This window comes from Cibotium barometz, chromosome 3, assembly GCF_041138505.1.
Source record: "Cibotium barometz isolate CiBa-2024 chromosome 3, ASM4113850v1, whole genome shotgun sequence".
Classification (NCBI taxonomy): Eukaryota; Viridiplantae; Streptophyta; class Polypodiopsida; order Cyatheales; family Cibotiaceae; genus Cibotium; species Cibotium barometz.
The window spans coordinates 29,633,507-29,659,070 of NC_141048.1; the positions used below are offsets into that span (position 1 = coordinate 29,633,507).

The 25,564-nt window shown below is 43.8% G+C and overlaps 1 protein-coding gene across 2 annotated transcripts; it reads left to right on the forward strand.

Annotated features, from left to right (window-relative positions):
* Positions 1-2,543: 2,543 nt before the first annotated feature.
* On the forward strand, positions 2,544-25,564 carry LOC147639918 (uncharacterized). Of its 2 annotated transcripts, XM_086775314.1 has the most exons (8): positions 2,544-2,914; positions 3,118-3,255; positions 19,298-19,383; positions 19,506-22,408; positions 22,599-23,502; positions 23,589-23,828; positions 23,934-24,058; positions 24,161-25,564. In XM_086775314.1, the coding sequence occupies exons 2-8, from the start codon at positions 3,253-3,255 to the stop codon at positions 24,430-24,432; spliced, it is 4,533 nt and encodes a 1,510-aa protein (XP_086631440.1). In that variant the 5' UTR covers positions 2,544-2,914; positions 3,118-3,252; the 3' UTR covers positions 24,433-25,564. The 2 variants fall into 2 exon arrangements, with proteins under 2 accessions (XP_086631440.1, XP_086631448.1); XM_086775322.1 differs by lacking the exon at positions 3,118-3,255 and having other exon boundaries at positions 2,617-2,914.

Here is a 25,564-nt window from a genome sequence, read left to right on the forward strand (position 1 = left end):
CACTCTACCCAAACCTCCTGCAATTTCTTTGACCTGCTCCCATAAGTAATAGGGGAGCCCTGGGAAGTCAACCCATACTGGACACTGGTACTAAAGTACCTCCTCAAGTCTGAATATAGGGGACCAAGGGATGGCATATACAATATTGCCCTTGAATGCAAGATGCTCCCTCTATGACTCAATTTCCACCATAGCTTGGTAAAAACCCTTGCCAGCAAAGTGATACTTGCATAGCCTGACCTTTGAAGCATACACCTCCTCGAACCATCTCTGAAATTCATCTGTGGGGGGCTTCCCCATGAAGTAAAAAAACACCCCACATGCAAAAGCTTTGTGCAGCTCATAATTCCTTACCCGCATGGAATACCTTCTTACCTTCTTCAACCTTAGTCGACAGCCTCTTAATCTCTTAGGAGATTTCTTGTTGATATGCTCATTGTAAGCCGCATGCTGCACTTTCTCGGCATAGATGTCATGATGCACAATCTCCATGTGCACAAGAGTCTCCCACGCTAATTCAAATCGGGCTTTTCTTTTCAGGGGTCTGACCCCATCGTCCTCCTCTGCTATTGTTCTCTGCCGGTCAAGTCCCTTGTCAGAACCCTTACCCTATGCGCGCTGCTCAACAGTTAGCCCTTTCATGCACCATGGATTCTTCGCTTAAGATATGCTAATTATCTCTTACTTCGTTAATTTCTTACTCACATGTACCTCAAGGCTTATGGCTTGAAAAGTTTCCTTAAAAAAAAAGGTTAAAGCATTGAAGTCAAAACTTTTTTGTAAAATCTTGTGATAAAGTTGTAGATATTAATGTATTAATAAACTTTTTTGTAAAATCTTGTGTAAAGTTGTAGATATTAATATATTAATAAATTATTGTTCCCAATAATTATACATTCTTGACGTCATCGTCTTTTCTTGGGTATACAATCAACCTAAGGCCATTATTATTCAAACTATCTAAAAGTGAGAGAAACATTTATTCAAACTATATAAAAGTGAGAGTAACATTTTCATAAATTCTTTTAAAAAAATTACGTAGTTACTAGTAAACAAAAGCGTGTCCATCTATTTTATAATTTATATATTTATGGAGGGTTGACACAACAACACTTTACCACCTCATTTACAATTTTAAAAGCACCTTGTGGGGGGCTTCTTAAATAATGCACTTCAATGACAAGGGAGGGTTGACACCTCACCAATTGTGAACACCCTCACTTTTGACTTTAATCTCTTACTTAAGTGTCCTCACATAACTCAACTCATGAATGATCAGGTGTACATTGTTGGGTTCATGCGCATGCATTCTTCTTATTAGCCATATCACACACACCACCCTCGAAACAATACATTATTTCGTGCACTATTATCTTAAAATGATTACATAATACCATTAAACATTTAAATTCCAAGTAAACAAGACATGGCTTTAAATGCGTGAAGTGTGTGGTAAAGGTGACCTTGATTTCACATGCTTTGGAGCATGAAGAGAAGTATCTTAGGTAATTACTAGTTGATAACATATGCGATCTTCCTTCATTTCTTGTCATTGAAGGAAGTGTATCATGAGTCTCAAGAAATGTGATGTCTTTAAACACTTTTGTTTATTGAAATGTAGCTTTCAATTACAACACACTTATCAATTATCATAGTTGCTTTTAGAATGGTGTAAAAGTTTCAAAGAATACAATCTTTTGGTTACTTTGTTACTCTCTTGAAGTAACTTAAATAGAAACTAGTTAATGCAAAAGATTGGCTTTGACTTTTGTAAGTTTCGAAAGTTGATAGCCTTACAACTCTTAAATAACAATTTGGATGATAGAAAGCGACCTCTATTAGTGAAGAGAAAATAATGACATTCTCTAACAAATTCAAGTAAATACATGAGTATCGAACATGAATATATTTTGACGTACGACTTCCTACAACACTTTTTTCTCACTAAAAAAATAATTGCATAGTAATGAGAATACATCAGTGGGTGTGGTAGTACCACATATAGGCATTTTATTATAAAGTGATGGAGGCAAGTGAGGATATTGAAAGTGAAGGGGAACCTTCAACTAGAAAGTGACGTAGGTTGTTTTTTGATGGAGCTAGTGCATTGATCCATGCTTCGCGCTCTTCAAACCTCCAACCTTCAACTAGAAAGTGACGTAGGTTGTTTTTTGATGGAGCTAGTGCATTGATCCATGCTTCGCGCTCTTCAAACCTCCAAATTCAAATTCTACCCCAACCTCCTCGAACCTCCTTCTCCACTTCCCAAATTTCCAAGTTCTTGCCACGTGGGAGCTTTGTGAAACTCTTTCTTTATGTAATATATATAGAGATAGAGATGTAACTTGAATGAAGCATTAAAAATTAGATTATAAGAGAAAATGTATGATTTTGACCCTTAATAGGCAATGCCGAAATCTAGTGAGATTTTTTAGATTCCAATGGAGAAAAATACCCCAAAAAATCGATATATGCCCATGTTCATGCCCATGCCCATGCCCATGCATGCACACATATACATGGCATGTACATCTTTGTGTGGTGGTGGTGGCCTTGATAACAATGATAAGGGTGCGCTAAAAGTGTGTAACTAACAAACGATTACCTACAACAACAGAAGATCAGGCGGTGTGTCGCCGCCATAACCCTGACACACAGACCTGCACCACTGCCATATCCAGCGACCTTCGTTCTCTTCGTCTTCTTTTAAAAGCCTCTAAAGCCCGAAGCACTTCAAAGCATTGAAAACCCTAACAAAGTCCTGCAGCATCGCCATATCCGGGAGACCTTTCATTTCTTCGTCTGCTCGAACGGCTTCTGAAACCCTAGTTTGATCTCAGCCATCAGTATTGGAGACCCTAACCAGGAGCTCTGTCACCGCCGTCGCCATCGCCAGAATGGCTCTTAGGATGAGGTAAAAGCAGCTCTGTGTCTGTGCGCGCGCGCGCGCGTGTCTGCGTTTCTGTTTGCATTTCTTATCGTCCGCTTTGCTTCTTTCTTCTGCGCGTGTATTGTCGCCTGGTTTTTCTTCTTCTTGCTTACCTTTGTGGGTATTTTGTGATTTTCTTTTTTCTATTGCATTTCTTCGTCTTGATATTGCTGTTAAACTTTGTGTAGGCTTTTTGAACCGTGAGGCGTTATTACTGTAAGACTGCTTCCATATGATTGAACCTAGTAAGCGCTTACAGCTCACAAAGCAAAAATCTTGTGCAGAGCGAGTTCTTGCTGCCAGAAGCTGACTGTAAATGTGCGATGGTATGCTCTTAAACTGAAATTTTGATTAACTACAGAATCAGTAGCAGGAATATACCTGGACAGAGCTCGGACTTGATCAATGGATTACGTGCGAGATTAGTTATGGGTGCAGCCCTACGAGTTTACTTGGTCCAACCTGCTAGAATAGCCCTACGAGTTTACTTGGTCCATCCTGTTAGAATACTGTGTATTTGGGGTGTGCCCATTTATTGAGTGTCTATGCTTTTTTCCACGATTATTTGGGTCGTGGAGCACTCGGCCTGCTACCCTACCTCCTCATATTCACTTGTTTCATCCATTCCTGGCACATTGTACTGCTCTCTCTTGCTGGCTATTTGCATTGTAAAAGCCTCATGCTATAATAAAGGTGATCTTGTCAACAAGTGCTCTCTCTCTCTCTCTCTCTCTCTCTCTCTCTCTCCTTGTCTATGCTTCCGCCTGTGCATACTCCAACATGGTATCAGTCGACTACGTCCTGGCTGCCCTCATATGCGTTTTGATTCCGTCTCCTCCTGTGTTTCTAGTTTCATTTTCGGCTTCAGCAAGTGGCTGTGCTTTCTTCTTTGCTGGCTGCGTTTTCTGCCTCTCCACATCAGCGTTCTCTCTTTGGGAGGTGCTCCTGCCCCGTGCAACTCCTGCAAGGTGGCAAGGTGCAAGTCCAAGTGGCTGGTGGTGTAGTGGCTTCTGTCTTGACAGTCAAGTCAACTTTTGGAGGTGGTTTATTCGCATGCAGGGCAACCCGACAAGCGGCCCTGACAACCCTACTTCTGCCTCGGCTTCCCCTCCCTCCAGTTCAGTGTTTTTGGTGTGTTTTGGTGGACTGTTTTGCTGCTGTCCAGCCTCTTTCTCTCTTAGATTTGAGAGGGGTTGATTGTCGTGCATACTCCAACATGGTATCAGTTGACTAGGTCCTAGCTACCCTTGTTTTGGGCTTCGGCAAGTGGCTACGTTTTTTGCTGAACTTGGGTTTTTTGCCTCTTCACATTGGCATTTTCTCTTAGGGAGGTGCTCTTGTCTCGTGCAACTCTTGCAAGGTGCAAAGGTGCAAGTCCAAGTGGCTGGTGGTGTAGTGGCTGCTGTTTTTTCAGTGAAGACAGCTTTTGGAGGTGGTTTTGCTCGTGTGTGGTGCAATCTGGCAGCAGCTCCGACAACCCTACTTCTTCCCTGGCTTCCCCTCCCTTCAGTTGGGTGGTTTCGGTGTATTTTGGTGGACTGTTTTGTTGCTGTCCAGCCTCAGATTTGAGAAGGGGTTGATGGATCCTTGTGCTTTGCTTTGTTGGAAAGTGTCCCAAAGGAGTCTTGGAGTGCTGAGATTTGTGTTTGGCATACTTTGTTGTTGTGAATATGGCTCCCTCTTGTACAATCAAGGAGGACAAGTTGGACGGAACCAACTATGCCCATTGGAAGTTGAATATGCGGATTTGGTTTATCCATAAGGGTTTTTGGGAGATTGTTTAGAGCAATGAGAAGAAACTCGAGCATCTTCAAAACTCGAGGCTTTGGACCTATGTTCAGGATGATGAATTCCTTGCGGAATTACAAGACTGGGAGGATCGTGATTCGAAGGCGCACTCAGTGCTTGTGTGGACTATTACGAAGGAGGTCTTATCGGCCGCGCAAACTTCTCGGACTTTGAGGTGCTAGGTCACAACCACTCAATTGGATTTTGATGACCATAGCTCCCCTCTTGGAAGAAGAGTATGTCCTCGTCTCTCAGGGTAAGATCAAGGTGTTGCTTAATAGTTCAGATCAGGCACTTACTTCAGATCAAGGTGTCGCTTAATAGTTCAGATCAGGCACTTACTTTAGTACAGATGAAAGGTCAGAGTCGGTGCTTCTCGTGTGGGAAGAGAAGATATTTGTCTAAGGATTGTTTGTTTAAGAAGAAGGACAAGACCAAGGACAAGTCTTATCTCAGGAGAAGGGCAAAGACACAACACAAGATAGTGATACAGATACTTCTAGTGACTTACCTAGGGTTCCCAAGGTGCTTCCAGCCCGTGAAGACCAAGATAGTGTTCTTCTCTAGTATACATGAAGTTTTCTCCACGTGCTTCCAGTTAAAGGAGACTTGTGGGTGGGAGAGGGGGTTGTACATAGTTCCATTTTTTGGTGCATGTGAACCGTGAGTTAGAGTTCCAAGTATTAAAAATTTGGAAGGTCAAGGTCAGCTTTGGTGTAGCAGAGACTATGGGCAGGATATGTTTCGAGCTCATTGTTCGAGGTTTTGGGACGTGATGTGTTCACAGTCCTCTATTGGGGGATAAGGAGTGTGGTGTGTCCGGCAGCTCATCATTCTATACTTGGAGTTCCCTACACACTGATATGGGAATTCGGAGTCAAGTAAAAATTTTTGTCGTTCGCGATGACATTGTGTTACGAGGAAACAAGATGGCGGGTGCTCTTTCCTAGGTGATTCTGATATTTGCAGTATTAGGGGGTCCATAGTTGTATCTTCATTAGCTTATCTTTGTCAGACTCTTACACACATTAAGTTGCCGAGGAGATGTTAGAATATTGTGCATGTCATGTGCATGATCAATGCCATGTACTTTCTCAGGGCTAATCCAGAAGGGGGCAGCCAGTAAAAGACTATGAACCAGATAAGAACTAGAACTTTAGGAGCCACAGGTACAGAATCTGTGGTGGAGTTGGAGCAGGGCATGGGGATCATGGAGGAGGATGTAGTCGGCTGGTTCCAGAGGGCTGTCGGCCGATTCCAGAGAGCCAAGGGGCTGGAGCGCATCAAGAAAAACAAGGCGGCTGATAAAGGGGCTTGCGTTTTTGTATTTATGCCAAGGCTGCTGGCCGATTGCTGGTCGGCCAGCTCTCCAAGGGATCCAAGGCCTATATATAGGCACTCATGCTCATTGTTCTAGCCATTCAATCCCCTAGGGATTGGGTCAGTAGGAGTACCATAGGGGGACATAATTTTGGGTGTTATCACCTTTTCTTCAAGGCAGCCTAGGGCTGCAGGCAAGTACCTTTTTGTACTATATGAATATACTTGAATTTCTAGCTTCTCTCTCTCTCTTTCTCTCTCTCTCTCTCTCGCTCTCTACTCTCTCTCTATATCTGCGATTTACAACAGCATGTTGCCAAGAGTGTTTAGGGCTGAAAGAAGACCCCCCCTGAGCTTTCGCGTGTTACATTGGTATCAGAGCATCAGGCTCAGCAAAGCTAAACATTGATTCAGTCCCATATGATAGTGTACAGGTCCAAGGTACAGGAAAGTACACGGATACGAAGCCCAAGGCAAGGAACACAAAAGCGGGAAGAACTCCCCGGAGGTTGTTGGTGGTGTTCCACAAAGCCAAAGGGGATGGCAGTCCTGTGAGCCAGATAGGTTCTCGGGCAACGATCCCAAGGGAGGTTTATCTTCCAAGGGTGATGTGAGAGTGCCAGACTCATTTCTCAGGAATGAAGACCAAGACGGTGTTCAGAGTCAGGCAGGAAAGGATTGTGGACTAGATGGAACAGATGCATAGATCTTAGTCTGAGACAAAGTGGTTTGGAGAACAGGCCAGGCTTTCAGAGAAAAGGGTTGTTAGGGATGGATGGATGGATGGATGATAGAGGGACTTCGGGAAAAGATTTGGGATGATGACAGCCATCCAAGAGCAGGGTGGAATCCCGTCATCAAGTTTAGTAGAGGGGGATGTCATGTGCATGATCAATGCCATGTACCTTCTCAGGGCTAATCCAGAGGAAGGCAACGAGAAAAAGAGCATGAGAACTAGAGTTGGGGCACAAGGAGCAGAAGGTTGGACATGAAGCAAAGCTTGAAGAAGACCCAGAAGGAGTTGTTGGCTGCAAGGAGGGCATCGTTGGCTGTACCAGATCAAGTTGGTTGCAACAGGCACCTCAATCCATGGAGAAGCCCAGCCCGACTAGCAATATGTGTGCTTCAGGCCCAGTCGGCCAGCTTCTACATTGCTCAAGAATACTTTAAAAGGCGAAGTGTGCCCATAGTTGTATTCATTCAACCCTCTAGGGGTTTGGATCAGTAGTAGGAGTCCCATAGGGGGACAGAATTTTGGGTGTTATCACCTTTTCTTCAGGCAGCCTAGGGTTGCAGACAAGTACCTTTTTGTACTATATGAATATACTTGAATTTCCAGCTTCTCTCTCTCTCTCTCTCTCTCTCTCTCTCTCTCTCTCTCTCTCGGGATGGTTGGACAGCTACGAGTCTCATCACATCAGCTAGAGATAGAGGTTGGGAGAGCGGCACGGGTTCCCAGAGCCGAGCGGATACGCAAATTGTGCCGCGAGGAGGTGGAGACTGAGGATCACTTTGTATGTAGATGTAGAGCCCACCAGGGGGTCAGAGATAGATATGCAGGATTGTTTGAGGAGCACTCTTCACTACATCAGTTGATGGAGGCCTCGGACCAGCGACAGCTTGGTAGACTACTACTAGAGCTTCATAGTTCTTGAGAGAGACTCCTCCAGACACCCGCTCCCACTAGGGGTGGGAGACAGTCCCAGCTCACAGATTTCTTCCAGAGAGCTATGCCAGTGCCAGTTGATGTACCACGTGGGGTGACCGCACAGAGAGCACAGTAATTGAGAGCCAGGAGGAGACCTAGACAGACTAGACACAGAGCACCCCGACTCCGTCACCGAGAGATGGCAGCTATCCGTATGAGACACCAGATGGAGACACAGTGTAGTGTGGAGAAGTCATTGAATGCTCAGGATCTCACACATAGCCGAATAACTTTTCTACCAATTTGCAAGGCTTGGAGATTGCACTATGATACCCACAAAGGAGAAGCGCACTGGTGATCGTGCATAGCTATTGGTCATGTGACTTGTATCATGCGAAAGATTGCTTGAGCATTGTATTGCTTATGGCCACTGTTGTTGCCTATTTAGAGTGTTTAAGTCTTCCTAATCTTTGTGTGAGAGGAATTAAGAATTTTTATGATTATCTAGTGGGTAGTGTACATTTACTCATTCTATTATCTGGCAAACATAGAGTGAGAGAGGGAAAGCATTTACTAGAGATGTATCATTCTCATCAAATCTCGACTGGCACATTGTGTTGAGAAAGACTAAGAGTGTATTGTTTGAGAGCATTTGGGAAAGACATTCAGAGGTGAGAAAGAAAGAAAGATATATTAAGCGTCTACTAAAGATCCAATGGGCCTATGAGACCAAAGTGATACAATAATGTCAATGGCATATCGTAATTATTAATGGCTACTTTTCTATATGAGTAAGGTTGGCCATTGCATTTCAACCATAGTCACAGGGAATGGGCATTTTTAGACTTGGGAATGCTGGGGATGGCAGCATCTTCTTGTTCCCATTCCCGTCCCATGTCACTCTATATTCACAGGGAATGGCCATTCTCAATCTTCTCCATTCCCATTTCGTGTCCCATGTGACTGTGATTTCAACAGGGCACAACCTCTTCTATTGTGTGAGCTGGAATGCCCATTTATTGGGTATTTATGCTTTCTTCCATGATTATTTGGGTCGTGGAGCAGTCGGCCAGCTCCTATGGACAGTTAGCCAGCTCCTTGCTTTCCTATATAATGGGCCTACTCATCATTGGACCGTTCTCTCGTGTTGCTGGCTATTGCCATTGTAAAGGCCTCATGCTATAATAAATGTGACGTTGTCAACAAGTGCTCTCTCTCTCTCTTTCCTTGTCTATGCTTCTGCCTGTGCATATTCCAACACATCCCCACCCAAGATCTCCTAAACACAGGCTAAATCCATGATTAGTCCTAACTAAGTGTAGCAGGCAAAAGTTCACCACTCAGCCATAGGCCTAGGCTACCCTCGAGCGTATGGGCTAAGGCTCCAATCCTCACAGATCCATACCAATCAACGCGTTCCATTTCACTAGGGTTTGCTTGACAAGGCCTTCGGCAAGCTATTTGCATCATGTTATGGATTAGTGAAAATAGTTCTCAATCATGGCTAGAAACTGACCATAATACAACAACAGTCCTCCTTGATCAATCGCCTACTTATATACTAGATCCTATAGCTATAAATAGCCATAACTTTTGGGATTATCATATATGAGCCTTAACCTCTAGAGTTAGTTTGCATCTCTAAGCCTAGGGCTCGTATGGTTCTAACTCTATAACGAATGTAAAGTACATTCTCATAAGAAGAAATCTAGATATTTGACTAACCAAGGTTAGCATTAGGTAATAACATAACTTTGTTTAGTTTTTTATAATTCACACATTCCCCAACACCTATCCTTCTTGTGCTTCAAAAGCATAGGTGCCCCCAAGGAGATTTATTCTTGCGAATTTGCCTCATCTTGAGATACTTTGACAATTGTTGTGTTATCTCAACCTCTTCCAGCCTTATCTTTGCATTGGAACAAGATCAATCTTATATTCAGCCGCCATGTCGAGAGGAAGACCATGAGACAATTCAATATATTTGCATCAAAGAAGTTAGCTTTGATGTTTTCTAAAGCTTGTGTCTCGTATGGGTCTAACTGTAACGAATGTAAAGCACATTCCATGTAACTCACCTTGTTGGGTGTGAGCAAGTATTGGGCACAATCTCCTAAATAACATTCACTTAAAACTCTTTAATGAAATGGACACAACACAAAACTTAACAAAGCTGAAAGTTGAAAATTGCACACGTACACAACATTGGGGCCAGAACTCGGGCTGACCCTCCCTCAATACCAAGTATATTATTGGAGTATTTCATTTCTAGAGTGTTCCATGGGCTATAAAAGCCCGATTTGCCATAGACTAAGAAATGAATACAAATATCAAATAGTGTTTGTTAGATAAGAATTTGTCAAAGAAGATTTTCAACAATTCCCCGTCACACAAGAGAAGTAAACGCGTCCCTGGTGTTCCAGGTCCACACACAACACTGGTGTGCCTGTACTAGCACTTGGCTTGTCCTGCCACAATGCAAAGTGCTGAAATGGAGAACTGGCACCGCGGGACACGTCTAGGCACGATTTCAAGCAACTACAATGTTGTTGACAAAGTTTGAGCATGTCAGGATCAATTGGCTAGTCATGGGCATTGCCCACAAGCACAAACAAGCACGTAGGTTGTCCATAATAACAAAGAAATCAGAAAAATCAGAACCTGAAATTTCAGAAATGTTGCAGAGCTCACCCGATGCGTGGCACACCTCTTGAAGTGCTGTCCACGTAGTCCATTCAGTTTAGCCTGCTGATGTGGTAGCCGTACTGTACTTACAGGTGGACTTGCAAATTCACGCGCATGGAGAGGTGAAGATGGACGTTTTTATGATGCTGATCACATATATGTGCTCGAATTCGCAAATGGATAAGTGTGTCTCCTCTAATGAGCCGTAAGGGGCGTTCCCTATGTGTTGGTCAGAATACAAATACATGCACACGATTCACAAGAGGGCATCCCCTATGTGTTGGACAATCTCCCTTTTATTTAGCTTGTAACAGGCGGTAACAAGCGGTCATTCCGAGCATAGACATTACGTCCCCAGACCATTTGGAACACTATACTCTGAACATAGGCGTGGACCGAAATCCCCAACCTCACATATCTAGCCATTTGGTCCTCGGTGTAGACATAAGTCCCCTGCCATGAGGTGTCAATCGATATGACCCTTGCCGTACCCACAAGTCCCCTGCCATAAGGCATCATGTCCACTATAGAGCTTGTCTGTAGGTACAAAGTTCACCTAAAGGTCGAAGGCACATAGAATGCCCAATGGTCTCGTTAAAACTGGGCTCATTTTGGTTTTGGGCGGCCTTTCCAAGCTTAAACTTTTGTTTATGCTTGGGTGTCGAATCGCTATGGTAGTTTGAGGATTTTGAGACATTCCTACTGAAAGATTTTAGTAAAGTGGATTGTATCCTCCAAAGTTTTGCTATGGTTCTTCTTCATCTCAAGCTTATGGTCGGTTGACAAATCACGGATAAAGAATCTGCACAATGTGTGTGAATCCATATGCATCACTCATTTGTCCTAGACTTATCCATGTCCCCTTGCCAAATTCACGAGATAAACATGATCACTTAGGTGCTCATGGCAGGTGGAAATGAGGGAAAGCCATATCTACTGAGTAGAGAGCATAGTAATGATTGGGATTAAGCAAAGTACAATGACTAACAAGCGGGATCACGACTTTTAGAGGCCAACGAGAGTATATTTGATTGATAGAGATCATGTGCCTTTATAGGCCAAAAGGTTACAAAGCATGTGAGCCACATAAGCCCACCAAGTCTAGCCACATCTTGCGGATGAGAACCATTGCCAATTGCATACACATAAACTTTACCAAATACAATGTAGGCTTTAGAGGCCTTTCTCTCACACACATAAGAAAGACCTTCTGAAGCATAGTAGCAATAGGACGGGAACGGGAACGGAACGAAAGCCCCATCAAGGGAACGGGAACGGGCCACAAGGGGAACGGGAACGAGGGGGAACGGTAAGGGGGAACGAGAGAGAAAGAGAGAGGGAAAAGTAAGTAGCCTTGTTGCCTTGCCTTGGAAAGTAGGAGTCGAAGTCTAAAGAGACTCAAGAGAGGAGCCCACTCGTGACTCAGAGCTGTCAACACGCACGCCACACGGGCCTTGGAAGTATGTGGGTAGGTGACAATAGGGTACGTCTTTCAAGGATATCCACAAGCGGCTCGCGACAACAGGTACACTTTCTTTTTTTTTTTTTTTCTTGGCCAAACATAAAAAACGTTCCCCAAAGGGGGAATGGCAGCCAGACGTTCCATGTAACCGTTCCCCCACGTTCCCTTGGCTGTTCCCATGCCAAATCGTTCCCCCATGCACGTTCCACCCAGTTTAGATATCTCAGCCTTGGGGGAACGCCTTCCATCGTTCCCAAGGGGTGGAAACGGCATTCCCGTGCTACTATGTTCTGAAGCCTTTCCCACACACACATAAAGATAAGGCCTTGCTCCCAACAAACCCCCCCCAAGGGCTATCTCTCATGTTGTTGCAAGGATAAATCAAGACCCGAGTCTTGTTCCACATGCCTGCAGTGGTGCACCTTGGGTAGAGCAAACCAAGTGGAAGAAGACCAACCACAAATCACAATTCACATGGCCTACATCATACGGTGGTGAGAGTTGATTTCAAAGAAGACAAAACAAGACAAACACGAACAAAAACAAATACATATCTTGGACTTAGAAAGCCCAATCATCACAATAGTTAGCTTCCTAAGTTCCTTGTGAAACACTTTCTCTTCAATGACATTCGCACTGTTCTTCTTGGAAAAACAATCTTTCTCTAAGTGGTTACTTTTTCCACAAATACGACAAGGCGAAAGGCTAATGCAATCCTTTTCTTCCATTGTATGACATAGCCTTCTCCTCCCAGTGTAGCCTACCAAAGGAGAAGAGCATCCTCCACATTTATGTATCTTGACTCCCACTTCCCATTGGGGATGAGTTTGTATTTAGCCATTATGGTTGTTTTCTACAACTAATAGAAGGATCTTTTTCTCGAAAAAAAAGCAATCCTTTTCTATTTGCTTTCATCAAATGAAATTTGACTTTCATTTGATGCAATGATGTGCAGCCTCGGTACCATGTTGAAACATGGTGTGTGAGAGGAGTGCTCAAGAGAGTGTGGATAAGGTGCTCATGGTGGGTGGAAATGAGAGAAAGCCATATCTAGTGAGTTGAGAGCATACTAATGATTGGGATTAAGCAAAGTACAATGACTAACAGTGGAATCATGGCTTTTAGAGGCCAACAAAAGTATATTTCATTGATAGAGACCATGTGCCAACAAAAGGTTACAAAGGATGTGAGCCACATAAGCCCACCAAGTCTAGCCACATCTTGTGGATGAGAACTAATGCCAATTGCACACACACAAACTTAACCAAATACAATATAGGCTTTAGAAGCATTTCACACACACATAAGAAAGACCTTCTTTAGAAGCCTTTCCCACACACATAAAGATACGGCCTTTCTCCCAACATAAAGATGTTGGGAGTATTCACATTCACGATAGTAAAAATGTGTACTGGGTTAGTAAATAAAAAGTTGCTAGGTGGTTGTGTAAACTAGCACTTGTTTGTGTAAACTAGCACTTGTTTGCGTGTGAACTAGGGCTTAAATAAATCGGTCTAGTGTCTGTGAACAACTACAGTGTGTAGGTTCATTTATGTGTGGGAACAGCCCCTTAGAAGGATCTTATGCAAGCAATGATGTGTAAAGGTGACACCTCTTAGGAACACTTAGCATTATGCCTTGACATGTGGCATGTGTGGTGGCAACATATGCACACACCTTGTAAAGAGGCCCTTTCCTATGAAAAGGACAAAATAACATTGTCATTTGGGACATAACTCTGGACATACATGCATTACCACATAACCACTACAAGGGGGATTTTCGGGAATATTCACATTCACGTAGTGAAAATGTGTAACGGTTTAGTAAATAAAAAGGTGCTAGGTGGTTGTGTAAACTAGCACTTGTTTGTGTGTGAACTAGGGCTTAAATAAAGCGATATAGTGTGTGTGAACAACCGCTAGTGTGTAGGTTCATTCATGTGTGGGAATAGCCCCTTAAAAGGATATTATGTAAGCAATGATGTGTAAAGGTGACACCTCTTAGGGACACTTGGCATGTGTGGTGGCAACATATGCACACACCTTGCAAAGGCGGCCTCTCCTAAAAAGAGAGAAAATAACATAATACAAATATGCTTCCCACGACTCTCTTGTATGCTTTCCTTAATTCCCTTATTAATCCTTGTTAATATATTGATTACCTTGTTGATGAACAACTTCAATTGCTCTCTTCTCTCAGTTGTGCTCTTGTACATCCCATTAGGGACCAAGCAAAGGATTCACATAATGTGTGTGAATCCATGTGTCGCAGGAGCAACAAGTTCTCTAAACTTACTCGAATAAGTGTCATAGGGCATATTCTTCATGTCTAACTCCCATGAACTTTTGGATGATATCAAATTTCATTTTCCAACCTACGGGTAATCATTTCAAAATTGGGACTCAAAATCAGGCCAAAAGGTAGGTTCCTCCACCAAGTCAAGGCCTTGTGGTGCCAAAGCATAGCACTAGGAGATTTCCACAAAATTGATACACTGGAGCTTCTCCATTGCCTTGAGGTTTCAGGGTCTGGATAGCTAGACCAATATGTGGAAACCTCATCTTAACCGCGCATTGGTGTGAAAACAGTTGCGATGGGTGACCTCCTAGGACTTGGCCCCCCACCCAATTTCCAACATGGTATTAGAGCCATGGGTTGAAGCGTAACCTCTAAGCCACTAGAGAAGCCAAGTTGAGCCTTTGAGCCAACTTGCCAAGAAAACATGGACAAGTTCAACCTCTGAGCTAAGAAAAGGCGGACAAGTTAGTACCAAGGGGGGTGTTGAGAAAAGTGGTGCGCACTAGAAGATTTCCACAAAATGGATAGACCGGATATCCTCCATTGCCTTAAGGTTTTGGGGTCTGGATGGCTAGACCAATTTGTGGAAACCTCGTGTTAAGCGTGCATTGTTCAGCCAAGAGTTGACAAACTCTTGGGTTCGCTCTTCCTTATCACTTGCAAGGATATCAAGAGTGAACGAAGGGTCATTGGGTTAGGGGTCATGGAAGGAAGTGCGTTCACACAGCTCGTTGCGAGAGCGTGAGTCGTTCCCTTGTAAGTCAAATCTCCTCGTGAAGCTTTGCCATCTTGGCATCAAAATAAGCTTCAAAATAAGTTTTCTTCAAGATCAGGTATACCCTCCTCTCGACGATCCTCATGACAATTAGCCACATCATCATCAAAAGTCAGGACTGTCGGTGTCATGGCCCTGTGAAAATGGAATAGCACAAGTGTAGGCATGGTGGTTGCAGAGTCAGAATATTGAATGATTCACATGGGGGGTGCCCGGACAGAGTTAATGATGTGTGGACATCCCTAGGTGTGAAGGGGGGAACTAGAACATTAGTATTTTAATGTTTTATTAAAGTTGCCCCTAGGCCTTAGTGGCCCCTAGGGACTTTAATAACTTTTAAAGTGGGGGGGGGCCTAGGATTATTATGGAGAGGGGGCCACTCCACTTTTGGAGTGTGTGCTTCTCTCTCCTCCTTCTCTCTCCTCTTTTTGGGAAAAAGAGAATCGTGGAGCAAAAGAGTGTTGGGAAGCGTGGAAAAGAAAGCAAGAAGGAGTCGACTGCTGATTAGGGCTGCTGCTGCTGATTTCTGTGTGCTGGAGCAGGCCGTACAGCAGCCGTACAGGTCTGTACGACAGCAGGTACTGCTGTGGACAGAGGCGGCGTTGAGCTGTGGAACAGAGACATGCTGCAACAGGCGGCTGCAGCTGCTGAACTCAGGCAGTACAGGCTGTACGACTGCAAGTACAGTTCTGTACTTCTGCAGGTACACTGTACGGCCAGATCAGGTGCAAGTACAGGTGCTGGGCATCACTGTTGCAGGCGGCGCAGGCGACCAGCATCAAAACAACAGGTGGCTACTACTGGCTGCGCAGGTACAGGTGTGTACAAGTGCTGGCTGCAGGCGGCGTATGCAAGGACAGTCTCTGGCACGTATCCCGAGGTGGTACAGACTGGTACAGTGCTGTTTTTCAGGACTGTACAGACAGGTACAGCACTGAGGTGGACACAAGGAGGAGGGTACAGACAAGTACATACACACGTGTGAAGCAGGGTTGTGGAAACAAGTGCTTGCAAGTACAGATTGGTACCGTTGCTTCCTCCAGTGCAAATACACGGGCTGATTTTGGTAAGCTCCGCATCTGTTCATCTATCTCTCTTTCTACTGCTTGATGTCTGTTGCAGATTTGAGCTATCTGGCCCCTTGTGAGAGGAGGGGTATGGCAGATTGACAAGGGTGGAGACAGAGGTTGAACAGTACATGTATGTATGAGCTGGGATGTTGAATCATGTGCTTGAGTTATGCCAGATGTATGCTCATGGCTGCCCTGCTTAGTGGTCTTGGCTGATCAGAGGGAGGCACAGTGTGTTATTTTGAGACACAGATCTGTGTGCATGGATCCTCTGTGCTAAGAGGTATTGTGGGCCGTGAGATTGGACATACAGGTGTAATCTCTTGGCTGATTTTTTGTTGTACTCAGCCATTCATACTTTTGGAATTGAATAAAGAAATACCGCAAGGGGCGCCAAGCTTTGGGGCCAACAGGTGTCGCTTTGTTTTCAGATTTGGGCACTCTAGCCCCAATCTTTTCTGTTTTCATATCTAGACTACAAGTGGACGGGTGACTGCTAGTCTACCGCACTCTGGTTTCTATCAGAGGCCGGTTTCAGTCGGCAGTGCCGTTGTTACATGTTGAAGCTCTGGAGTCTTATTTCAGCCCTAAATACCATCTGGCAAAATGCTGATGCAAAACGCATGTAGAAGAGAGAGAAGAGTGAGAGAGATAGCTGAGTATTCTGTATATTCATAATGTACAAAAAGGTACAAGTGTCCTTGCAGCCATAGGTTGCCTTTAGGAAAAGGTAGAATACCTAGTCTATAATCCTAGTCTATGATACGTTGTTTCTCGTACCGGTACGAACCCATTCGTACGGTATGTTCGTACAGTATGGTATCGTACGATATCGTAAGGCACGAGTTTTTTTTTCTCCCCCACCTCGAGGAAAAATATTGCGGCTATTTGGGATCTTCTTAAAGCAGGATTTCAGCAATACTTCGTAACTTTCGTGTCCACTCAGTATTCCATATGGGGTTGGTGAGAGACCTAAAAAATCTAGCAAGGTAGACTGGTAGTGTACACTTGATTGGTATGATGAGAGAATCTTGCTACATCACTTGGAGATCCCTGGTATAGGTAGGGTAGACAGTTAGATCTTCAAGCTATGTACGAGGGAGAAAATTTGGACATGGCCGGGAGAAAATTTTGATCTAGAGAGGAGTCCCCAAACCTATCACCCTAGATGCATTGCTCGTATTTGTGTAAGGACGGTCCCTTAGTCATAAACGCTACACTAGGAGACGTTTGGTATTGCATTACCCATGCAGTGTAACACGAGGAAGCTTTAGGAGTCTTCTTTCAGCCCTAAACACCACTTAGAACATGCTGATGCAAAACACAGACAGAAGGGAGAGTAGAGAGAGCTGGAAATTCAGTATATTTTTGATGGTACAAAAAGGTACCTACAATCTACAGCCCTAGGTTGCCTTGCTAAAAAGGTGAACATCACCCAAATTATTCCTTAACTTGGACCCATTCCATTACACCTTCATATGGGACTGAATCAGTGTTTAGCTTTGCTGAGCCTGATGCTCTGATACCAATGTAACACGCAGAAGCTCTGGGAGTCTTCTTTCAGTCCTAAACACCACTTAGAACATGCTGATGCAAAACGCAGACAGAAGAGAGTAGAGAGAGAGAGAGAGAGCTGGAAATTCAGTATATTTCTGATGGTACAAAAAGGTACCTACAATCTACAGCCCTAGGCTGCCTTGCTAAAAAGGTGAACATCACCCAAAACAGTCCCTAACTTGGACCCATTCCTTAAAGGAATGAATCAATCCTAGAATGAGCACGTGCCCCTTTTATAGCCCCTTTGGACATCTTGGAGTGCTGGCTCGCCGACTGGTCACATAAATCCATAAAGCTGCGCCGCCTGGTCTTCTTGCTATATCTAGATGCGTTTTCAGCCGCCTTGCTATCTGGTACAACCGACGCCTTCTGTAAGCAGCCGACAGCAGCTCCCGTGCCTTCCATGTCCTTGCTCCAAGTCCACACTGCCAAACAGCACTCTGTGCTCCCTCTTCTGGTTCTGCTGCTCTTTTTCTGGTTGCCCCTTCTGGACTAGCTCCAGAGAATGTCCATGGCATTTTATGCACATGACATGCAGGTTCTTTTTTGGAGACAATTGGGAGATCCAACTGGGAGAGACACATCTCCATGTTCTGGTTCCTCAAGCAATGTAGACTCCTCCCCCCCAACCTTCCCTCACATTCAAGCTTGAAGCTCCATAGTTTGTAAGTGTTAAAAAAAGAACCATATTTTATCGTACGGTATCCGAAAACTTCATATCATACCAAAAATTCCCGTACGGTATTGTATTTTCGTACCGTGACAACTATGGATATAGCCAAGCCAAGGGCTGAATGAGTCAAACGTTGAGCAAACATGCCTTTTTATAGGCTGGAATTGACACCATCAACTGGCCGATTGCTGGTCAGCCAGCTACATTGGTATTAGAGCTAGGTCTGGGAGTCTTCTTTCAGCCCTAAACACCATCAGCCTAAACACCATCTGGGAACATGCTGATGCAAAACGCATGCAGAAGAGAGAGAGGAGAGAAAGAGATAGTTGAGTATTCAGTATATTCATAATGTCCAAAAAGGTACAAGTGTATAGGCTGCCTTCTGGAAAAGGTAGAATACTTAGTCTATAATCCTAGTTTATGATCCAGCCAAGCCAAGGGCTGAATGAGTCAAACGTTGAGCAGAAAAGTAGAAGTGTATAGGCTGCCTTCTGGAAAAGGTAGAATACCTAGTCTATAATCCTAGTCTATGATCCAGCCAAGCCAAGGGCTGAATGAGTGAAACGTTGAGCAAACATGCCTTTTTATAGGCTAGAATTGACACCAACAACTGGCCTGTACGACCTCCAGCCCAGCCTATGCATCCTTCTGTGCACTGTACAGACTCGCAAAACTATACAGCTAGACACATTATCCCTATACGAGCAGTATGCAGCCCACACTTTGTGCACCCACAGGCATAAATGTTTAGGGATCGCAGCGTGAAGGGGCAACCAAGACATACAGCACACAAACATGCGTACACGTTGCTCCTCTCTCTCCCCTGTGAACACACTCTTATAACTGGATAAGGTAAGTGTATGACATGTGTCATATGCTTATATGTGTATGTGATTTATGTGAGTCAAAAGATAAGGTTTGCAACCTATAAAAGCATGTATTTGGTGTACTTCACTAGCAAATCCGTTGCTGAACCCTTGCTGTCCAATACTTCATACGTATCATACCTAACATTTCTAGCCACCTTGTCGAGGCTTGGGTTGTTCCCTTGGATTGCATTCTTACCAAATCTGATCTTTCATCTTGCAGGTGAAAGTATGCGATAGTTGTGGAGATGCAGGATTTGATGATTGCCTTGCTATCTGTAGTCAATGCAATGAAGGGGCTGAACATGTGTTAGTATCACTCATAACTAATTCTTTTAGGCTTATCTCATCGCTTTGCATCAAACTTGTTTGTGGAAGGAACACAATCAGGATGCTAATGTACCTAAATTCTATTTTTTAACTTGCTTCAGATATTGCATGGTGGGAATTCCTGATATTGTGGCTCTGGATTGGGTTTGCGAGAGATGTAAAGAGAAGGAGAAGAAAAGTAGTGCAAAAAAAAGGTTTGCATGTGAAAGGCTTCTTTCTATTCAGGCTCATAAGAAACAAAGTGTAAGCAGGGAGTCAGCGAAGATGGTCTTTGAGAATATTGGGTCAGTCCAAGCCTCTCCATTCAAGCAAAATTCTATCAAGAATGGAGCAGAGCATTACGTTTCTATACAGGCAGACAAAGCACGATTGACTGGGCTTTCTTGTCGGTTGCTACCTACTGGAGATGAATCTGTCAAGGACACATCAAGTGCTGGAACAAAACAGGTAGCCTCTGGGAGCAGCCAAAAGACTCATATGAAGAAGTTTGGAAGCAAAGGTTCACCCAGCTTTACATTTAAAACCATTCTTGAGAACATTGGGCCAAAGCCAAACTCTTCATTTCAGAGTCTAGGGTCAGTCCAAAACTCTCCATCCAAGCAAAATTCTATTGAGAATGGAGCAGAGCATTACATGTCTATGCAGGCAGATGAAGCACCATTGAGTGGGCTTTCTTATCAGTTACTATCCATGGGAGGCGAATCTGTCAAGGACTCATCAAGTGCTGGAACAAAACAGCCAGTCTCTGAAAGCAGCCCAAAGATCCTTATGAATAAGTTTAGAAGTAAAGGTTCACCTAGTTCCACATTGAAAACCATTGTTGAGAACACTGGGCCAAAGCCAAACTCTCCTTGTGAGAACATTGAGGATGGAGCAGAGCATTACATATCAGACAAAACACCATTGAGCGGGCTTTCTGGTCGCTTACTATTAAGTGCTGGAACAAAACAGCCAGCCTCTGAAAGCAGCTCAAAGACTCATATAAATAAGTTTGAAGGCCAAGGTTCACCTAGCTTCACTTCGAAAACTGTTGTTGAGAATATTGAGCCAAAGCCAAATTCTCCGTTTGAGAACATAGTGTCCGTCCATACCTCTCCATCCAAGCGAAATTCATTTGAGAATGGGGCAGAGCATTACATTTCTATGCAGGCAGACAAAGCACCATCAAGTGGGCTTTCTTGTAGGTCACTACCCACTGGAAGCGAATCTGTTAAGGACATTGCAAGTGCTCAAACAAAACAGGTAGCCTGTGGAAGCAGCCCAAAGATTCATATAAAGAAGTTTGGAAGCAAAGGTTCACCCAGCTTCACATCGCAAACCGTCATTGAGAACATTGGGCCAAAGCCAAACTCCCCATTTGAGAACATCGGGGCAGTCCAAACCTCTCCATCCAAGCAAAATTCTATTGAGAATGGAGCAGAGCATTACACCTCTATGCATGAAGACAAAGCACCATTGAGTGGGATTTCTTGTCTGTTACTACCTGCGGGAGGTGAATCTGTCAAGGACACATCAAGTGCTGAAACAAAACAGCTAGCCTCTGGAAGCAGCCCAAAGACCCATACGAAGAAGTTTGGAAGCAAATGTTCACCCAGCTTCACATCGAAAACCGTTGTTGAGAACATTGGGCCAAAGCCAAATTCTTCATTTGAGAATCTAGGGTCAGTCCAAACCTTTCCGTCCAAGCAGAATTCTATCGAGAATGGAGCAGAGCATTACATTTCTATGCAGGCAGACAAAGCAGAATTGAGTGGCCTTTCTCGCCGGTTACTACCCACTGGAGGTGAATCTGTCAAGGACACATTAAGTGCTGGAACAAAACGGCTAGTCTCTGGAAGCAGCCCAAAGACTTGTGTGAAGAAGTTTGGAAGCAAATGTTTACCTAACTTCACATCAAAAACCATTGTTGAGAACATTGGGCCAAAGCCAAGCACTCCATTTAAGGGAATAGCTGCTGCAAATGCTGCTGCACAGCATACCATTGTCAAGCAGAAAAGCGAAATAGCAGCTTCACTAGAAGGTGCAGTGAGCATGAAGGGGGCTTCTTGTCCGGTGGTACTGGTAAGAGGTGGATCTGAAAAGGGCACATCAAGTCCAAGAATAGATGAGGTAGTCATTAGGGGCAGCAGGCTACAAGGTGATATGGAAAAAATTATAAGAAAAGATTTACCTAGTGTTTCACTGAAAACCATAACTGAGAAGATTGTGCCAAATTCAAAGTCCCCATCCAAGGGAAATTCTGCAGGTGAAATAGCAGCTCCATCAGAAGGTGTGAAGGGGCCTTCTTGTTTGCCAGGGCCAGTGGGAGGTGTTTTTGTTAACGACACATCAAGTTCTGGAATAGAGAAGGACGTGTCTGGGAGGGGACTACAGGCTTATGAGGAAATAATTATCAGCAAAGGCTCGACCATTCTTTCAAATGCCCCATGTGAGGTAAAACCTGCTGACAAGGCAGGGCATCACATCGTCAAACAGGGAGGTGAATCAGTGCTAGCATCTTGTATGCTGAAGAAGCCTCCTGGCTGGCTAGTGTCTGTGCAGGACAAATCTGTGAAGGATGTGTTAACTGCTGGAAGAGATAAGCGAGCCTCTGTGGGCAGAACAGCTCTTATACATTCTGGCTCAGAATTGGTGAGGAATGTTGATAACGCAGGCAAAGACTATTTAAATCATATCAAACCTTCACCTGATGAGCCCACTTCAGGCTCACATCGTGTTTTGTCTAAATCTATGTCTATGAAGCCAGATGATAGCCAGCCATCATCTTTGCTGCCTTCTAGGCTGAAAAATCTGACAAAAAGTAAAAGTGCAGTCGTACAATCATCTGTTTATTGGGCTAATGATTCAACCAGAAAATCACCTAATCGATGGGAAAGTTTGGCAACTGGTATTGGAATGGAGGGTGATGAACGCGGTTTCCATTCAAGGGCAAGCCGTGAAGCTTTGGGTAGCATGGATAATATCAAGTCAACATTTGCTGGGTCCAGACCTCGCACACAGGCTGGTAAGCAGGCTTGCACCTAGGGGTACTCTGAGGTCCGCTGATAGCACATAACATGGATGTTTTTTCCCTTACTTTTCTTGTGTGTATAGCAGCCTTTGCTATGTATCCTTCTGTTTCTTTCTTGGCAAGGTTGTTTTCTAATACTTTGTTTTAACATAAGTATTCATTGTTTCTTGTTATTACTAAACAGGTCTAGTTGCTGGTTTTAGAAACGTTAAGTATGACCAATCTTCAAGAGATTCAGAAACATCTCTATCCCGGGGACAGAGCTCAGGTACTTACATAGGAGCTCATAGATGCTACAGATGTAATGAGGCGGGACATCATGCTGAGATGTGCAAAGGAGTGAGCATTGGCAGGCTGAGGGAATGGAGAACAAGTGAAATACCAGCTAGCAGTGAGAAAGGCTTGTTGGGCAATCGGCCAGGTCCACCATTACATGTAAATGGGCCTTTTCAAGGACCATTATGTTCGTGGAAACACGAGATACGACCTAGAAAAGGAGAGAAATTTGTGAGGAGTAATTCAAGATCAGAGTCACTTGAGATACAACCAAGAAAAGGAGAGAAATTTGTGATGAATAGCTCAAGATCAGAGTCACATGCTGTAGATTGTGTAAAAATGTGTTCAAGACAATCCCCAAAGACATATGAGCACACTAGAACTAATGAGAAATACAGACATGAGGTACAACCAAGAAAGGAATCAAGATTTGAGAGGAATATTTCAAGATCAGAGAGCTCACACACTACTGTAGATTGTGTGAAAATGGGTTCAAAACCAAATTCAAAGTCAGTGGATAGATGGAAGACAGATATTGTAGCATCAAGCCCACCTGCGCATCCTTCTCCTGTAACCTCTCCAAAATCTGGCAAAGGCAATGCCACTTGGCAACAAGCCAGACCTGTTGAGGCATTGAGAGGTGGTTATCCACAGGGGCGACAAGTGGTGCTATCTACTTTTCAGGATGAACGTGGCAATGGTACATCAATTTCAACTTCCCGAGCTGGCTTGGCTTTTGGATCTCAATGCCCAGATGCTGATAAAATTTTCCTAGAAATGCGAGCCGTTCCGGATCTTCAAATGCTATGGAGGTATGCTATTTTGGCATCATAACTCGATGATGAAGCATAGGCCATTTTCTTTTATTTCCTAAACTCATTTGGTGTTTGATATGCAGTGGTTGTTTCAATGTTTGTTCAAGTACCAGCTGCTCAACATCTTACAAGGGAATGCAAGCTCATCCTTCTAATAGGGCTGACCCGAAAGTGTGTGAAGCAATGATGGCTTTGCCTGTTGAGCTACAACTAGAAGAATTGAAACGGGGAGTGGAAACTAATTCATGGCCAAAATCTTTTCAAGAGCATCCACCGACTTGTAACAGCATTGGCATTTACTTTTTCCCCATGGACATGGAAAGGTTGGACTCCAGAGAAGTTAAGCTTCTGTGTATATTTTGTAGTTTAGCTATGAAGTTTTGCAGCAATATGTAGCTATCTGCTTAATGCAAGCTCCTACTGTGCAGTCATGATACATGGTACAAACCATTGCTTGATCGTTTGACTGCTCATGATCTTGCCCTGAGAATAAAGCTGGAGGTTGCACAGCTTCTCATATTTCCTTCCCAGCTATTGCCTGAAGCAGAGCAGTGTAAGCTTCACAGTGGCACTCTGAGGTTCATCTGGTGTTTTTTTGCTTGTTATATTTCACCTGGAGAAATGCTCAACTGCCTTGTCCCATTTTTGATGTCAGGCTGGGATGATAGGCGATATCTTTGGGGAATATTCAGAACAAACAAAGGCAAGGAACATGTAAAAGATTCAACTCCCGGAGAACTGCTTGCGTTGGGGCCACTCCCTAACGGAGACCATGGGATTGATTCAGGATCTCCAAAAGGTAATGGTGAAGTTATTGACATGGATATTGATATGGTGGGTGGTGAGGATGTTGGATTACCAGAGTTGGAGACTCTGACTCCCCCTTTACCTCCTGGTTTCCCACCTGCCCAGGCCCATCCTCCTTAAATGAATATGAGAAGTGTTAGAATCTCAGAAGGTTACAGAGCTATATTTTACTTTTGAAAGGCTCCTCTGAGCAGCCAGAAAGCTGCAGTTGCACGGGCATCAAAGTGGTCAATTTATTCCGTACTTGAGAACATCACAGGAGCTTGAGAGAAACATAAAACTGAAGCTTTTTCCTTGGATGGATGATAGAGGAAAGGACTCAAATGCAAGTAAGAGGTTAATCAGCCAGATTTTTTTACTCACCCAAACTAAAGAAAGCAATAATTTGAGGTGAGTCAACATCACATGCATGCCCCCTTTCTTCATCAGAGTCTTAGAGAGGTACTGGTGGCTTGTGGGCAGGAAAGCTGAGGGCTTGTTTCTTTCATGTGAGATGAAAAGCTTTCAGTGTACAAATAACGGGGAGATTGAATGAGTTATATTGAAATGGCAAGATCTCAGCATAAGCAAAGAGGCATTCCTGAGCCCTTGCTTTGCAGAAGAAGAGTCTTTGTTTTTATCCTCTTGTTATTACTGATATTTTTTTTGGGTAGGTTGATTGAATGTTCTGGACTGCTATAAGGAATACTAGTATCAGGACCTACGCTGGACATCTCCCTTGGTTTTTCTGATGGAGGAATCAAGTAGAATCATGTGGATTAGGAAGTGGTGTTTCCATCATTGCCATCAGTCAAGGAGTTCATAATTTACGTAGCTATTTGATTGTAGACACTCCTTGAGGAAGAGTCATTTGGGAGTCTGGAAAGGTCGAGGTTCATGGATCTCGATCGAAGCTGACTTGTATATATTGTGTAAGACTCCTCTTCTGCAAAGAATGATTTGTATGCCAGTGATCAGTCTATCGTGAGACTCCTCATGCAGCGGGGTAGTGTGCAGATTGAAAACAGGTATGTTTTCATCACACCTTCAAATTGCATTGATAGCAGCATTTTCTTCTTCACCTGTTGGGTGATGCGCTTGATGGTGTGTGGGGAGCTGTAGTGTAGCATGTAAATTTGTATGTATATGTGAGTTCCTTGTATTAGCGTTGTATGCACTTCAGTGCTTTCACACAAAGGTTTAATGTAGCTATTCGATGTATAAAGGATCATCGGGTGATGCACCATAAAGAGTATTCTTTTGACCAAAGATG

Coding starts and splice junctions, on each gene's coding strand:
- LOC147639918 (XM_086775314.1), top strand. Junction 19,384..19,505: donor AATGAAGGGGCTGAACATGT/GTTAGTATCACT, acceptor AACTTGCTTCAG/ATATTGCATGGTGGGAATTC. Junction 23,503..23,588: donor GATCTTCAAATGCTATGGAG/GTATGCTATTTT, acceptor TTTGATATGCAG/TGGTTGTTTCAATGTTTGTT.